Raw genomic sequence first — 18,058 nt, 5'->3', positions numbered from 1 at the left:
ACCACTCAAAGTTATGCAAAACATCATAGTATCTCCCTTGCCACAGGCTTATTCTGATCGAATGAACAGTATGACAGTTGTGTACATAATGGCACTCGGTAACAGAGTAGTCCAGACACTGAATGGAAGGGATGTCTCTGCTTGATTGCATTACATGATTTGGGCTTAGACATATAGAGAGCCTTTCAGCAAAAAAAGAGACAGCTTTAGTTTAATATCAATGAACAAATGTCACAGACCACTAAAAGTAATTATGCGCCACAGCCAATCAATGCTTTGATTATGAGTAGATTGTATAAAAGTAAACAAATGATTTGCAGTTGCGGAGTAGAAGCTTTGTTTAAAAAAAAATGTGGGGAAAAAAGATAAAAATGGCTTTGGAAAGCAAGAATGCGTTTTAATAAATGTCGCTATATCATGCCTTTGACAGCAGTGATGTACTAATGGCTGCTCTGTTGTAATGTATTCACCAACAAAACCAGAGCTCCCCCTTCTTTGTGGAGTCTGACGTTTATGACACAATAAATTATAGAAATAGCCAAGAACTACCAAACTGAACTGAACCTCCTTCAAGCACATGAATCGCATTCTTAACTAAAACAGCCTGTGAATTAATTCTGTTGGCTAACATTTATGTTAAAATATGAAGTTAAGAATGCAAATTAATCATTTGTTGTTTATTAATACAGCATGAGCCGAGTCATGCAGTCATGTAGGCTAGCCTATTACACAGGAGATCTCATTGCCCTAAAATAGATCATAAATGGTGCTCAAAAATATTGCCGACTTGCGCCACACTGTGGTCATACTTAATTTGAGATTCTCTTAATTTACGCTTGTATTTTGTACATAACTGTGAAATTATGACTTAAATCTACATGTATCAACATGGAGCTGGAGTTTTTGAACCTATAAAAAGTTTTGAATCAATGAATTCGACAGCTTTAACTTAAACTCTTTGGATTTGAATGTTGTTGTAATTTCATTAGCGCATTTTCCTGACTAGTAGTCAGGAGTCACGTTCGAAGCAGTCACAAAATTCCGATAAAAACTTGTGATAGACAGCCTGCTTTATATAAAACACTGCTTCTGAATCAGCTGTGAACGCTTGCTGCGTGACCTGTGGCCAAATTAATATCGGCTGCAAAGCGGCCATTATGCAAACAATATGACATAGCATATGTCACCTTATAGTCACGTAAGTAGGGCTAGGATAATTTTGGGTATTCTTTTTGGTCATTATGGTCCTTCATTACATGGAAAAGAGCGACCAGGAAATTCTCTCAAAATTGTATTTAGAAATCATAAAAGAAACAATGAGGGTGAGCAAATGTTGACCATTTTATTTTGTAAGTCAACTATTAGTTGTGACTTATGTTTTTACGTATCTTGACAACCATATGGTAGATTAGCCCAGTGGTTCCCAATCCTGGCCCTGGAGGATCCTGCACGTTTTCAAGTATAGGTCTCTGCAGGAAAGTAATGGGAGTAACCAGATCAGGGTGTTTTTACCCATACCTGATTGGTTGACGTCATAGAGACGTTAGGTTTAGGGGTGGGGTTGGGTAAGGGGGATCATATAGATTTATGATGATTTAACACCCTCAACTCTGAATTAATTCCATGTCAATGAAGTTCTGGATGGGCACGCAAACTATTGAAACATCTTGAGCTAACTTCAATAGACATTAGGATATTTGACAATATACACTGAAAATGACAAATGTTAACAAAATCATTCTGGCCTATGTATTTCTCAATTTATTGTGCATCTAATTATTTATTGTGATTTTTTTTAAGTTGATATTGTCATTAAAATTATCAAATAGAGCTGCTCACTGGAGTATTTTATTATATTGCTGTAATGGGACTCTCACGATAAGTCTCAGTTCATTGTAATGGAAAAAAGAACTGCTTTATGACTAATATTCCAAACAGAGGCCATTGACATAAGAGAAAAGAGATGCATATTTATTTGATAGACTTTATTGATTATGTGCACACTTTAGCATAGTAATTTGACACCATTATTAAGCTACATTGAAGATCACATCAAAGTTGCATCTGTTTGTGTAATACTACACAATGTTTAACAATATTTTTTAAATTTTAATAGAATTTAAGACTATAATTCTATATATCTGTGATTCAATTTTATATCTTCCTTTCTTTATACAATTGGCAGGCATGAACAGACAATAAAATTCACTGAGAATCAAACAGTCAAACCTATTTAGAAATTATGACCCATTTGAATACATTTTCTTTAAAAGGCGATAATTCTTCTGAATAGGCTATGTAAATAAGAAAGTACACAAATGTAAATATGCCAAAAAACTTAAACCAAATCATGAAGTACAAACCTCAGGCATGGTTTCCATAAGTACTGCAATATTCAAATAAATTACTGAAATTTCATTTGCCTCCAAAACTTGATTGCATCAGTGATAGTTATTCCTTAGACATTTATTAAAGCCATCATTTAACATACATATCTATCCTAACCATTAAAAACATGAATCACATAGAAGAGCACAGAAAGTTTGCCTGAGCCACAACAATATCATAGAGGACCATCTAGATAATCACATATGTGAACCAGTCAAGCCAATTACAATCATATCAATGGACACAGTGAAGATGAGTTTTAACAACTGCATTTGTCACAAAACGGGTCAAATAAAGAACACAGAACTGTTAGGTTTAGTTTACAGTGGAGATATTGCACAACCTATTATCACATCTGATTGAAGTAAAATCCTGTCTTACACAAGACCCACAACGATCACCTTTTGAGGATCAAATCAAATACAGGACGTTTGCATCATTTGTTGAGTTAAGATCTGTACAACACTTCTATTTGGTTGAAACAGTTTACGGTACAACATTACATTATACATATATATACACATTAACACACCATTTGTCACAAATGGATCACTATGAAAAAAACACAACAGGCTGGTGAGCGGGAAAGCAGGGGAGTTTTCAGGATTGGGTCGGACTCCTTGACTAAATCTATTGCCTAAAACACACCAGTATTGGGATGTTTTATCGTCACTTGTGGAAGACACTGCCGGTTCAGCTCTAAACTCCTTGGATATGGCGAGAAGTTTCAGGAGTAGTTGGTTTAAGGATCCACATTCTGTAACTGGGATCACACTAGGTCATACTAAATGCGGTTTAGTCTAAAACCCAACATGTGACGAGCATCTCCTCTAAAGATGATCTTTCAGTGTAGACGTTTGCTGCTGATGGCATCCTTGGCTTTGTATTTTGGCTTGCGTTTTCATAGGGCCCAAGTATAATGAACAAGCAGCTCCAAACACCCACATACTCATCCAGTCATGCAAAACATACCTTCTCTTGATGCAACAAACCTTCCTGAGCTTTCAACCATCTCGTATGTTCTCAAGTGTTACAGTATTAGTGTGCAAACATGTTTATGTAGCAATCGAATACATTCGACGGATTCCTCCCTTTACTGGCCTTCGCAATCAGTAACTCTCTACAGTAATGGGTTGGAAGACCTGATCAATGACACTAGGTCATTTTGACTTTCTCTTCAGGACATCCCTGAGACATATGTGATTGCACAAAACCAATCTCTTTTTGTATGCCTATCTGGCTAAGGCATATTCAACACGTCGGAGGGTGTATCATTGTGTGTGTCTTGTCAGGAAAAGGGACGTCAGGGAAGCAGCGACAGCTTGCTCACAAAAATGAAACAACGTTTTCACTACAACTACCTTATCTAGGTGCAACGACACGACACAAAGCAAGGCCACCCACATTGTGCGACTACGTTCTCCTTAAGTGACATGCAAGTATCGCAGGTGGCTAGCACTAACAGCCGCGGGGGTTAGTTTCGATGATGGAAGCTTGTGCAGAATTTTGACAATGTCACAATGGGTCATCATTGCAAAATCCCAAATCCTGCTCAAGCATGTCAAATACGGAACGATAAACCATTCAAAATCATTAGATGGTGCCCCTTTTTTTAACAGAACATGCTTCGGACAATTAGCAGACATATTTCAGATATCATATATCTGAGAGAGCGTGGCGGTGGATGGTTTTACAACAAAATGTCCACCAAAACTTTTCATTTTCAAAAAGGTTCTAGGATTATAAGTTAATAATAGGAGACTGGAATGAATAGAGATAGCACGTGTGCTAAGTGTATGTGGGTCCAGTCACTGTGTAGGTAGTGTAAAAGGGTGCGTGTGAGTGTTTCTGTGTGTGGTTTATTTTTTTTCACACCTTCCTTCATCAGTTGGACTCGAAAAACTGGGAATGTGTCTAAAGAATTCAGCTGTGTTAAAAGATTTAACTGCAGTAATGCTGTGATTTCTCACTTCACATTGCAGTCTTTAACAATGCAGGCAGTGTTTTATTAATGACGCATACTGCAAATTGACGTGCACGGATCTGGTGTGCACTGCAATGTGTGATATAATTGGTCCTTACTGTGTATAATTGACAAATGTTCGTGAATACATGTTTTCTTTTTTTAAGACTCCATAACCTCTCTGTGTGTGTGTGTGTGTGTGTGTGTTTGTGTGTGTGTGTGTTTATTCCACGGAGAAGAGGCTTGCAAAGGATTTCCGAAGGTTGCGGATGGTCTCAGCCTTGGCTTCGTCCTGACTAGGACTTTGGTGCTGGGCGGCCGGCGTTTCTGGAATGTTGAATGTATTGGTAAGAGACTGGGATTTGCTACAAAGAGAAGAAGTGGCAATAAAGGAGAGGAAGAGGCTATTAAAGTCATGCAGCAAACCCATGGAGATGGCTTTATAAAGGTATGGCAGAAAAAATAAATAAGCTGTGAGCGAGAGACAGAGAGAGAGAGAATGAAATTCAAATGCTTTCTTTTGTGTCATTCATTTAAGCAATCATGACTCAAGTGCAATGTTTACATCAGCCTTTGGACTTATGAGAAATGGCATCTGTTGATGTAGAGACATGCACTTTACTCTGCATTTGTTCTGGGCCACTATTCCTAAATAAGGAACCAAGTGCAAAGGCACATATCTGGAACATAAATAAACAGTATGTTTTCTCGTTGTTTTTTGTTATTTTGGAAGAATCAGTTTTATATTGTATTAGTCACCTTAGAACTTAATTGAGGAATAGTGGGAATAAGATGATCACATTCATACGTGTTGACAATCGCTTGACAGTGAAAATAGATCAAATGCACGTTTTCCATTCAGGAAAATGCAATTTCCACAATCAAGTGCATGAATGGTTTGGGTGTAAGACTGAAGGAAGCTTTGGCATGCAAAATACCAGATCATCTAGTGTGCATTCTGTATCTCCATTGTTTTTATTAGGCCTCTGCCTATATGTATAAGCCACATTTATCATTATCACCATTATTGTCAAATGTCATTATTATTATCAAAATCTGTTTAAACTATTTAAAGTCATGCTTTTCAGAATCTGTTCAGGAGCTTTTGGATGTGTTTATCCATTCATTTCATACTCATCTGTTGCATAGTTGGTAGTAGCCAATACACCCGTGGCCAAAATATTGTGATTGCTGTGTGAATTAGTAAGGACAGCACAGGGTATAATGGCATTGTAATTGGCTGGCAAGTCAAGAAATTACCAATCAGACCAGTAATTAGCCATCCAGTATCTTATATGAAAAATTGTATTACCATGATGTCATGACTAATCACACTACATTTGAACTGTCCCAATACCATGTAGTTCAAATACAGTGCTTCCCATCCTGCAGCTATCACTGATCACTGACAAAAAAAAAGAAAAACAAATAATCCCAAACTTTTGAACAGCTGTGTGAAAATACAGGCCCCCACAAATTATACCCACATTATTTGAGCATAGAATAGAATCAAATTCAAAGCTTTTGAATCTAAATAACCTATACAGCATTTACCCCAAAAGATTTACACTAATGCACACGGTCACTGTTAATCGGCACCCTCAACTTGTCGTGTGATTTTAGAATTTTACAATGTAGCAGAGGAGAATGGTCACCATCTATCTGATGTAGTCATTTGAGTGGGTGCTGATTCATGAAACATCATAAATAAATGGAAAAACATGTCCAGATGCTTACGAATCATAAAAACCTTCACATCCATTCAACTAAACATACAAATAAGACAGAGGACAAAAAACATCTTACTTAAGCTGCGGCGATCCACTCAGAGCCGGGTGATCAGGACTTGGTTTCTGTGGAGGTGTGGGTTTCTGCTGCAGGGGAGGTCGTGCACCTCCTGGACCTCCCTGGCCCTGTGCAGTAGGCCGTGGTTGCTGAGTGGTAGGAGGACGTGGACTGCCCTGCTGTTGCGGGGCTGGTTGAGGGGCGTCCTGGGTCGGCTGTGACCCACCCTGGGTGGGCTGCCTGGTTGGCTGGCCTTGTCTTGGCTGTTGAGGCCTCTGCTGAGGCTGGCCAGCTGGTTTGGGACCCTGGCCACCAGTTTGAGGCCTCTGTGGCTGCTGTTGCGGACCACCTTGCTGGGGCCTTGGTGACTGAGGAGAGCTACCTGGGCCACGCTGGGCGGGACCCTGTGCTGTGGGGGGCCTCGGCTGACCTGCGGCCCCTTGACTGGCTTGTCGCTGTGGGGGTTGATTGGGCCGGGTTTGTTGGGCAGGGGGGTTCTGGGCATTAGGACTGGTCACAGACTGGGTTTGGGCAGGGGGCTGGCCCTGGGGAGAGGGACGCTGTTGTGGTGGGGTTCCTTGACGAGCAGCAGTAGTGCTAGCAGCTGCTTGTTGTGGACCTCCTAAAAACAGAGCTGATTTTTACTGTGTAAACAAGCTGTAATATAAGCACAAACTATTAAACACAAACTATTTATGCAGTTCTCCAGAGATCCATTGGTTTTTAGAAACATCTGTCTTAATTTACTTGCGCTCATGTCATTCCAAACCTGTATGACTTCCTTTCTCTGTTTGCTGAAAGTCTCTATTTCGCATTCGGTAAAAGTAATTTGTGATTTTTTTTTTTTACCATGAATCTACATTCACATTAAGAATGAAGCTTGTCACAAAAAATTGGTGAGAGAAAACATCTGAATTTGAATCAACAGCTGTTAAGACAACAGTTCAGAGCAACACAAACACTTGTGTACCTTCATGAGAATTTCTTTATTATTTTATTCAACTCTCTTTTCCATCACACCACAAAGAAAATTGTCCAACCAGTAAGATTTGCGCTATTGCTCACGCCTAGAGATGTTGATGTAAATTGACTGTGTGGTGCTCACAAAAAGAGTATCTTGCTAAGCAACCATGAATAACAGAGGAAGAATCTGGAATCGGCAGTGAAGATGGATATTGAGCAGCTGAAGTCTTTTGGTGTTGGCATGTAATACAAAAATAGGATTAAGTCTGAATAAACAAAGAAAATATTTTGTTTGTTAGAGCACATTAACTAGTCTTGTGATGAGCAATTAACCTGTGAAAGTTTGTTTTGTAATCTTTTGTCAAAATCTAAAAAAATGCCATTCCTTCTTTGTTGATGTCAGTGGAACAGGCCCTAAATCATTTAAAAAAGTACTTTAAACCACCCACAAGCTATATTTCAAGATATTGTTCAAGGCTTGTGTGATTAAAATTAACATGTTATTCACTAAAATGTTTCCCACTCAGATTAGAAACAATAATATGGCATCAATTATGTCAAACCTGATGCAGTGTATCTTCATATGGCATATTTGAAAGCTATGGGGTGGAGAAAGATTTTGAGTAATGATGTTTCATTATGTATCTTATTCCCTCCATAAAACTATTGTATGGTTTTATAAGATTTCTAATAAGTTGTATGTACTATCTTCACCATGCTCTTTTGTGGTAAAAAATGACCATTTAGATGTTTGGCATGTTATCTTTCATAGTATGTAAAATCACAGCTTAAGCATTCTTCAGAATATCTCCTCATGTGTTCAACACAAGAATGTTGAGTTAATGATGAATTAATTTGCATTATTGAATTATGCCTAAAAGGTTGGCTTATTATCGCAGTGTAATTCCTTACCCTGTGGAGGAGGGCGCTGTTGTGCCTGGGGGACTTTGGGTTGGGAGATGGGTTGAGGTGAAACAGCTGGGCCCTAATACACACAACAAACATAGGAGGGAAGAGTATATCAGAAACCAAACCACACAGAAACAGAATGCTGGCACATACAAATTATAATATTTTTACAAACACTAGTCACTTTATTTGGGTCACTTTTTTGTCAATTTCATTATAAATACCTCCAAACGCCAGTAACCTCAAAAAGTGCTGAGCATCACTTTAGAAACATAAATAAATAGCTGATGCCAACAAAAGTACAGTCATTAATCTTCAGGCAATCAGTTTAGCATAAATGTGGAGGGAATTAAACCGAGCGATTTGATGCAGAGGTGATGAGAGATGATGTCTGAGTCTTTAGCTTATGCATTAAAGGCATTTCTCACTCTCATTCTCTCCCATCTGTGTGGTTATGAATCATTACAATCACAGCTCTGGGAATAATGGAGGATAGCAGTCTCGGCACTGCGATCAAAAAGGAACTCAGACTCATGCTGTGACTACGAGTTTTGCATATTTCTGCTGAACAAGTTGACAGTAAATACTGCCTGGTCGGAGGAAACTACACCATTTTATTGTATTATTCAGCAGCATGTCACTGCTTAATGTTGCATAAGCAGAAATTACAGTTTTTATATACATGCTTTTAGGTCAGATATGCTATCAAGCAGCAGCAATATTTTGAGTGGCTGTTCATTAAAATTTGATCTTTGATTTTGCATGGAGCAAAGCTTTTTTAACATCTCACGTGAGAATATACAACTTTTATTCCTGTTCACACAAATGATGATTACAGGGGCAGATTATTGATTCATAAATACTTATTTTTGCACTGTTCCTTGCAGAAAAACACTTTTGCTGTAGTGCATGATTTGTAAATGAATACATCTTGGCATTTGCCTCACATAACCAGCTCCATGTGCATGGGTTTCTGATGTAGTAAACTTGCTCAGCAGCTCACCGGATATAGCATTGAACCTGCTCCCATGACACACGAGTTACAATAAAAGAGCCCAGCGACTTGTAGAAGCAAGCTTAACTTGAATGGTTGTTTTTGCAAATGCATTATTTATCTCACGTTTGTTTAGTTATTTTGATATCTAACATTTAATTTCTAAAATGCAACAACATTGTAACAAAACGTTGTCTGATTCACGTTCATCTGTTGCAGATAATGCTGGACATGCTTTTAGAGCCACTCACATTTCACTCTGAAACAAAGCATATAGGAAGCAAAGCAATATCATTTTTCAGAAATATCACCACGGATACGTTCTTGTTTTCAAGCCTCGGTTGAGAATATATGAGGATGTTTTGAAGCAAGTGTGTTAACCTGAGAACAGACTGGAGTGGGAGCTGAAGTGGGTGCCACAGTCTGGTTCATTTTAGCCACAACAATATCAGCTATTAGAGCACGGTCCTCATCCTGCTGATCTCCTATGAGAGGCATTGAGCATCCCACGACCTAATAGACACACACACACACACACACACACACAGAGAGAGAGTGTTTTTCCAGGGCATTAAGGATATTTCATAGAGCTATTTTGAAAACTGAATGTTTTTGCAGATGTTTTTTACCTCAGTGATGTAATCTCGACCGTCTTTACCATGCAATGCCTCTACAGCACATATATCAAGACCTCCGAAAACCTCAGAGCATACGTCCACCCACATACGATACCTGCAGGGAAAATGATGACCTTGTGCATTCCACTCAAAGCATCCACCCACACTGTTGCGCAGAGTAAACATGCGAATCAAGATTACTGTAGAGCAAGGCTCAATATTTGTCTTGTTTCAGCAAATGCTTTGATTGAAAATCTTCTAGCAAACTAAACTCAAATAAATCAGTTTCAAGAAAAATATGTGGTACTTATTCAGTTGGATTGTCCTGAAAAACAATTCCATCATCAATAATATAGTTAATCAATAATATATTATCATCAATAATATAGTTTATTTGTATTTTTATTTTTTCATTATTATTATCTGTAAATGAGTTTTTCATTACAATGATAATTAGGCCTGCACAATATATTGAAATAAAACAAAAATTGTGATATGCCTTAATTAATTAAATGTGTATAATTCATATTTAATAATAAAATAATCATATTTAAAATCACAAATATTTTAGCCAAATCAAGTGGCAATAAGCAAACAAGGAGCTTTTTTAATTTTTATTCTGCGTGTTAACAAAATTAAACGTCAAAAATGGCTAATTTGACATACATACTACACAAATCATGTGAAACGCACTGAATGATTAATTTCTAATTAATTAGCAAGTATATTATTATTATTATTATATTCAACATTTCTCTCTCTTCTTCCAACATCTTGAATAAAAAAGTGATGCAGTCTAAGAATTTGAATCAAATTAGGTATTTTATAGGAAGAGTGGCATGTCTTATAGTCCTATCTACTAAGGCAGCTCATGAGGTTCTGGAAAAGAGCTATTAGCATATGATATGCATAATACATAACATGTTAAATTATGCAAAATATGTCATTTTTAGATGAGCAAACATCTAATAAGGTTATCTGATCCCATGTTATAGGAACCATATAATATGCCTTGTGTCATGAATGAAGGAATATGCTGTAAGATGTGTGTACCTGTCAGACATGGCCACCTGCTCTAACATGGCTGATCCGGTGTTGGTCTTCCAGTTGCCTGATATAGATGTCCTCCTGCCCAATAATACAACAGCAGGTTTTACACAGTGTTTTACACTCAGTTCCAGTAGATTCCATCATGTCATATTGACATGAAAACACTGCTATGGTCTGAGTCTCTTACATGTAGGCCTTGTAATTGTCACCGATTTTCTGGATTCGGATGTCATACTTGGCGTCAATAAAAGGCTCAGATGTGGCATACGTCTTTGTCAAAGCTACAACACTAGCAATGTCTTGGAAATCATATTGATTGTCCACTTTGACCTGTACAGAGAATTTAAATTCCATGATTTAGATGTCATCACAAAAAGACCAAACAATTCCAAACATTCCAAACATGGACTTTTTACTCCGTTTAATGAATGACATTGTATCATGTATTTTAAAAATAGTAATTGACAGGAATGTCTAAGAAAGGGTTTCAATCGTACCTTTCCCATGCCAGAGTGAGCATGACCCATCTTCACTACCACAGGAAAGCCAGGTGTTGTGATCTAATGAAAAAAGAGATATATTGAGATTTTTTAAAGAAAATAATGTAACACTTGTAACGTTACATTTCTATTTCAAATAAATGTTGATGTTTTGAATGTTGTATTCATCAAAGAATCCTGAAAGTTCTCATAATATTACAATGATTTCTCAAGGATCAAGTGACACTAAAGACTAGAGCAATGGCTGCTGAAAATTTAGCTTTGCGTCCAAGAATAAATTACATTTTAAAATATATAAAAATAGAAAGAGTTATGTGTGTGTGTATACATATAAATATAGATTTCTATACATGCCATTACTCAACCATGTTTTATAAGTGTTAATACGCAATATTGGTGTGATATTTTTCTTATCTGAATGAATGATTCAACAGAAAATGACACCAACAACAAGTTGCTTTTCTTTAAATTGGTTATTAATAGGGGAACATGTTGTATTTGCAGTCTCAGTGGTGCTTGATAGGCATCTTCTTTATATTGCTGCAGTAATTGAAATGCGAGACATAATAAGCCCACAGAATTACGCATGAGTCTGATGTGCTTTATCTTAGAAAAAGGCAAGTGAGAGAGGAAACGTTCTGGCAAAGAGTGCACTCTGGGATCATTTATGTGTGAAGATGTCTGCAGTGGAGGAATAGGAGGAGGTGGTGGCACTGCAGCAAGCCTCCCCTCTCCTATTAAAACCTGAACTTTGTCTAAAAGAACTGTGATGTACCATACAGTTATACTAGTCTGGAGTTTATGAAATTTCCAGTCTAGACAGGACTATAACTATGCTAAGTTGAGTGGAGCAGTGCTGAAATGGGGCACTGAATATGCATGAGTCTTTTATGTTTTTTTTTTTTACTGTTTATCTGCATCCAGGCACCGCTGTCCCTGCCACAGATGGGAGCTTTGTGCAGGGTCTAGTGGGACCATCTAGATCCCTATAGCTCAGGGTTTACTGGTGAGGAGAGCCAGGAGAGGGACTGGGACAGATGGTTAAACACTCACCATCTCCTTGTGGTTGGGGTAATAAATCTGGTCAATCAGTGGGAACTCCTCTGGACCCAACTGCTTGTACAATCTGGACAACTGAGCGAACTGATAGATGTGCGGCGACACACAAACAGACATACATATATACACAAACAGAGACATCTTTTATGCAGCATTAGTTACAGACATTTTATGGTAAAGTTTTATGAAAGCCCTTTTGATAATGCTCTTCTCTTTTCTAACTGGAAACATGGAAACTACACTTTCGACCAGTCCTTTTTTTTCATGACCTTGTCAGTTGTTAAAAACATTTTGATTGATTGTTAAAAAAAACATTTTGATTAATTTGGACCTTTTTTAGACTAAAGCTTATAAATTGAATATAGAAATACAGACATTTTATGGTAACGCTTAAATCCTTTATATATAATGCATTATAAAAAATAGCTTTAATGCTTTAATTATGCCTTATAATGTACCTTATCATGTATTTATAATTGCATTATATCACTGATACTTGTAACCGCAGTTATAATACATCATAATACTTATCTATCCATTGTCACCCTTTCAGAAAGTATAATGCATAAAAAAAGACAAACAAACCTTAAAATATTATAATGGATTTTAACTTTGGTTACAATTATTTATGAAATATGTAATTACAACATATATAATGCATACCTTTATAATGTTTTAAGTAAAGTGTTACCAATTTCCTTGATTTGAAAAACACTACTTTCCTTAACTGTGGGAATACGAAAATCTTTCTATCTTTCTTTAATCAATGGAAACAAATTTAAAATACATTATTCAATCCATTTGTATATAATAATAAGAACATCGCTAATTAGCTGATCGGTATGGATTGATGTATGCAGTGCTCACCACCCATGGTTTGTCACAGAAGTTGTAGACTGAGTGAAGGGAATTGACACTGGGCAGACCAGCATACTGAAGTCCAATCACAATGTTTCTGTGGTCGCCATTCTTGGCCATACTAAAAGCATGCTGTCGCACCAGCACAAAATCTGGCTTGAAACACCTAAATGACCACAGGAACGTTAGTAATCCTTATAAGTAATTATACTGTGATTAATCAAAGCGAATTTATGCAATACATATGGTCTTCAAATAAATCATCTTACTCTAAATATTTCTAACATAAATTAATTGTTTGCTAAATTAATCATCAAAGTAAGCCCACTGAATTACATGTTTTCTCTGTGCAATAGAAAAACATTCTTGAAGATTTCTAAAATCTGTGAAACCTACTTTGTGATTTTGTTGCCATTGCGGATGGCCTCAATGTCCACGCTGTAGCTTCCCGTTGCATGAGCCACGAGATTAACCTCAGAGAAGTCAGCCTTGAAAATCAATGAAAATCACCAGATAGAGGGAAAGGATCAATACATGTGATCAGTAAAGTGGCTTTGTTAATGCATTTATACTAAAACAGCACCTGAGGCCTGTGATGGGTTGCCATTGTGGTTATGTTAAAACTATAAAAACTGCTTTTTAAAGCATACCATCCATATTTCCTTTTAAGACATGGCTACTGACTGACATGTCATTTAAAAGTTCAAATCACAAAAGTGCGTATTGAATCCTTGTGACTGGTATTCCAGAATGTTGCCAAAGTCTTACACAAATCCCTAGATAATTGTGTACTAATTACTAGTATTACATATAAAACTCTTCACTAAACAAAAAAATCAAGAAGTTGTTAAAAAAAAAATGTTTCTTCTGGTCGAAATTACTTTTGGCTTATTGTAAAGCTGCTACCAAGTCTGTCTCATCCATGACTAATTATTTTAAAGGATATTATTCATTGACACATCAGATTAATTTTCTTTTCTCCCGGTCTAGATTAGATCTTACATTTCATTACTAGAGACTGCTTTGATATATTGCCCCATCCCTTTTCACAAAGAAAAACAAATGCCACTGAAATAAATGACAGGCTCAATATTGCAAGTGAAACTCGGAGTGATAACAAAATTCTCTAGCCATATGATGTGTTTCGGTAAATCTAACATCTAATTCATTACACTGGCACATTGTTGAGTTGTACTGCTCTGTTAGTTTAGAAGAATTAAAATAACAATGTCTCACCTGCTCTACTTTGATGTCAAATTCACCATGAACCTTCTTGCCTTTGAATACCTTTGCCCTGAAGAAATAAAGATGAAAAAGAAAGAAAATTTTTGCACTTGTGAGTCATAGTTAACAAAAACACTTAAACTGTGTCCAAACTAGATTATGCAACCGTGAAATGGTGTGAAAATCATGTATTTCAAGTATTCATCAAGCATGAACTGTTTGTGTAAGGGATTTTTATGCAGCAAACATAATAAAAATATTAATATTTATATTCTACTGTTACATTATACTGTAAATCCATTGTTTTTACACCAATACTTTTCATTTCAGAAAGTAATGTCATGATTTCATACACTAAATAAAATAATTGGATGGATGGAATGTTGTCTCCGCTCAAAGGTTTATAAAGTGCATATGAACTTAACTTTGTTGGGGTTGTTTTGGTTTTAATATTCCAGTAAATGTGTCACAAACCCTCATGGGAAACAGTGAGAGCAACATCACACACTTTAAAATTGTAAAGAGATTTGAGGCACCATGTGGGGTTCCTCAGATCACCATACCAGAGGAAACTACTGGAGAACCTCCAGACATCCTTGCAACAAGAACAGTCCTCCTCTGAAGAACCCATAAGTAGGCTACTCTAAACTGTCAATCTCATTATAAAGGAAAGGCTTGCTCTTGAAATATATTTCTCAAAAAACATATAATTTCTTGAGTATAGATTATACAACAGGGCATCTAAGTCATCCTGAAAGCGGTTCCTATAAGTCCTCCAGAGAGATTCACCTGTGAAAACTCCCAACGTGTATCAAATACCTTGTCTTTTACAAAGACTTTGTGTTAACACAATTTTTTTTTTTTCCACACCGACTGTGCGCCGGTCTACTCTTAAATCCATCAACACAGACCCTTTTAATCTGAACTGAAAAGCTAATGTAATATACTTTGCCCGTGGGTCTTCTCCATTAACTGGCCCAGACTGAATTGTGAAATGCGCACAAACACACGCGCGGGCACACCCACAACTACACGGGCGCGCGTGCCAGAAAGGCCCATAGACTAATGAGTCACGACATTTAGATAGTGACTCCTTTTGGCATATATTAGGACTCGCTACGCCTCAGGTGCGAGCCTGAAACGTGAAACAAACACTCGAATAATCTGTTCATAAAGTGCAAGTCATAGGCTACATTCAAAATCCATATCATATGCGTCTTACCAGTCTGTCTGCTGGTCATCAATGACCAGGAGGATCTTGGCGTTGCTCGAGCCGATTCCTCTCTCGGTGGCCTCGTTAAAGGTAGCGGCGGCTGCGGCGGTGGTCTGTTTGACGGCGTTGGAAATGGAGGAAAAGAAGCCGGCGGTAGAGCCGGTAGACTGGCTGGGGGGTTGACGCCTCTCTTGAGAGCCCGGCGAGAGCACCGGGGCTGGGCTCTGCTGCGGCGGATCAGGCCGCTGTAAATCGGTCATGTAGCCATTGGGGAGGTTGGACATGAAATTACTGTCCGATAGTCGACGTCGCAGGTAATTCATAGTGAAGATGAAAGGGGATGCGACGGTAAATTTTTTCCCTGTAGGTTATGCGCGGAGAAAAAAAAAAGAAAAATCCAAGACGAATGGAAAACCGATCAAGTATCTGAAATCTAAAATGCAACCGAGCGTTTCAGTTTAAAACGAGGAGCGACAAAGAGTCGATACGCAATTCTCCAGGGTGCAGCTCGAAGCAAAGGACGTGCTTCACAACATCTAAAGCTGCACTGCAACAAATGAAAGAAACCAAATCACGATTAAATATGCACAAATAAATGCTCGTAATTAGCGTGATTGATTGACTCACATCAGTCGTTCAACAATTGGCATTAAGATTTCATGCTCCTTCCACCGATGTTGAAGATGTTCTGGTCCTATTCCACGGGCGTGGAGAAAAACACTCGTAACGAAGAAGCACTTGTTAAAAGTGTGCTCGCTCGGTAAAGGTAGTAATTGTCATTAATGAAACTCGGTGAGGCAAAATATCCGGCCAGATTCTCCGGGATCCAGTTGGGGCTTCGGAGGATGCAGGGATTGCATCACTCGTGCCATCCAATCCTAGTAATCCGCCCAGTGTTTTCCCTCGTCATTTTTTCTCACCCATCATCAGTTTTTCCCTTTGCGCACAGGACAGGTCGGGATTTGTTGTTTAGATGTGTAAAATGATGAATGGAGAGGAGAGACGAATTTGACATGTGCTTGTGTTCATTTTAAGAAAGCGAGAGACATCGATTGAACATCACTGACAGTGGGTGGTGCTGCCTAGTGATTGAAGAGCTTGTAACTAAAAGGTTGTAGGTTCAGACTCTGCAGGTGGCGATCCTTGAACTGTCACCATGGTGCCCTTGAGCAGCACACCTAAATCCAGGTTGTACCTTCGGGACTGTCCTTGTACATTATAGGGATGCTGTAAGGGTCTTTGAAGACAAGTCTCAGATACGTGACAATTAATTACAGGAGTGTATTATATTAGAAATAATAGCGCATGCAAAATGATTTAGTTAATAGTGACGTTGAAGCAGTGTTAGAAATTAATGGTTATTTAATAATTAAAGGGTACTTTTTGCACCTTGGAATTTATTTTAAGGGATTCTTGGAAATAGAATATAATGTATTGAAATACATCATCAATGAAAAGCGAGGGTGGGTTTTCAGTACCTTGGACAGTGACTGTGGAAATACGGTACTCCATCCTGTCTGTGTTTTCAGCACCCTGGACAGGGAATCTATATTGTCTGATGTTGCTGTCAATAGGAGGACCCTCACTGGCTGTCATTTTTTGCTCCATTGAAAATGTCTCTTTGAAAGTCAGTAGGGGTTATGCCCACCAAACATTATTCTGTTAAACAGGTCACTTCCAGTTCAGGACCCGTATTCATGAAAATTCTTAGTTCTAACAGTTGTTCCTGTATCAAAATTCTAAGAAAATTCTTAGAAATGTGGTCGTTTCCTCTTAAAATGAAAGAAAAGATCCTAGTAAAGAAAAAAATTAATTCAGAAAGCATCTTAACCCTTAAAAGAGGTCTTAAGGTCCAAGATTGTTAGGAGTAAGGAGGAGGACTTTTAAGAGGCTTAAGAGTTTCTTTATCAGTGCAGAAACTGGACGAAACATGAAGAGGGAGAAGAAATGCATGACAGGGAATAAGATGCTACACGTTAAATGGTGCAGAGAGACAAGCTATCATCTCCGACACCGCACAGAAATGCCAGAGTGCCAGAAATGGAAGTAATCACTACATTAACTACATTAACATATTCGACAGCTGGAAAATGCAACTGTGCAGCAGTGATGATTTGGGTCTGTCAAAACCTTCTATAAGCAAAGTGATCACACAACCAATCACAGTACTTTCAGAACCATTGTGTCGCTGTTCATTTCCTATAAAATATGTTAAGTACGATGACATGGTAAATAAAAAAATAAAGAATATATATATACATATATACTGTGCGTGTGTGGGGGTGTATGTGAGAGAGAGAGAGAGAGAGAGAATGAAAAATTAAGCTTTTTTGTTTTTGTATTTTCCTCACTCAGAGTTGCTCTCAGATTAGTCCTGCATCACTTTTAAGCTAAGACTTCTAGTTAGAATTTTTTAAGCTAAGTTAGGAGCTCTCTGAGAGGAATCTTTGAATCTTTAAGAATACGAGCCCAGGTCTTTTGCATTTGCTTTGTTAAATATTAAAGAGATACTCCACCCTGAAATGAAAATTTTGT

At 37.8% G+C, this 18,058-nt stretch overlaps 1 protein-coding gene across 3 annotated transcripts; it reads right to left on the bottom strand.

The window, feature by feature from the left end:
* Positions 1–1,970: 1,970 nt before the first annotated feature.
* LOC127964264 (synapsin-1-like) lies at positions 1,971–16,435 on the bottom strand. Of its 3 annotated transcripts, XM_052564405.1 has the most exons (14): positions 16,151–16,435; positions 15,533–16,070; positions 14,323–14,380; positions 13,483–13,574; positions 13,096–13,252; positions 12,223–12,312; positions 11,167–11,229; positions 10,857–10,999; positions 10,673–10,747; positions 9,632–9,734; positions 9,384–9,515; positions 8,012–8,084; positions 6,158–6,758; positions 1,971–4,716 (listed from the first exon to the last, which is right to left on the bottom strand). In XM_052564405.1, exons 2-14 carry the CDS (start codon positions 15,844–15,846, stop codon positions 4,575–4,577), a joined length of 2,043 nt encoding a protein of 680 aa, XP_052420365.1. In that variant the 5' UTR covers positions 15,847–16,070; positions 16,151–16,435; the 3' UTR covers positions 1,971–4,574. The 3 variants fall into 3 exon arrangements, with proteins under 3 accessions (XP_052420365.1, XP_052420366.1, XP_052420367.1); XM_052564406.1 differs by having other exon boundaries at positions 1,971–4,678; positions 15,533–16,434; XM_052564407.1 differs by having other exon boundaries at positions 4,573–5,756; positions 15,533–16,435.
* Between the last annotated feature and the right edge of the window lie 1,623 nt (positions 16,436–18,058).

This window comes from Carassius gibelio, chromosome B8 (assembly GCF_023724105.1).
Source record: "Carassius gibelio isolate Cgi1373 ecotype wild population from Czech Republic chromosome B8, carGib1.2-hapl.c, whole genome shotgun sequence".
In the NCBI taxonomy this organism is placed as follows: domain Eukaryota; kingdom Metazoa; phylum Chordata; class Actinopteri; order Cypriniformes; family Cyprinidae; genus Carassius; species Carassius gibelio.
Note: the sequence above shows the minus strand (reverse complement) of the source record. Positions and strands in the feature narration are given on the sequence as shown.

Excerpts from the sequence above, each read along its gene's own strand:
- LOC127964264 (XM_052564405.1), bottom strand. The coding sequence starts at position 15,846 with ATGAATTACCTGCGACGTCGACTATCGGACAGTAATTTCATGTCCAAC. Across the intron at positions 13,253-13,482 it reads AATGGCAACAAAATCACAAA|GTGTTTCAAGCCAGATTTTG; the intron begins GTAGGTTTCACA and ends GTGGTCATTTAG. Across the intron at positions 8,085-9,383 it reads CCACTCCAGTCTGTTCTCAG|GGCCCAGCTGTTTCACCTCA; the intron begins GTTAACACACTT and ends TGTGTGTATTAG.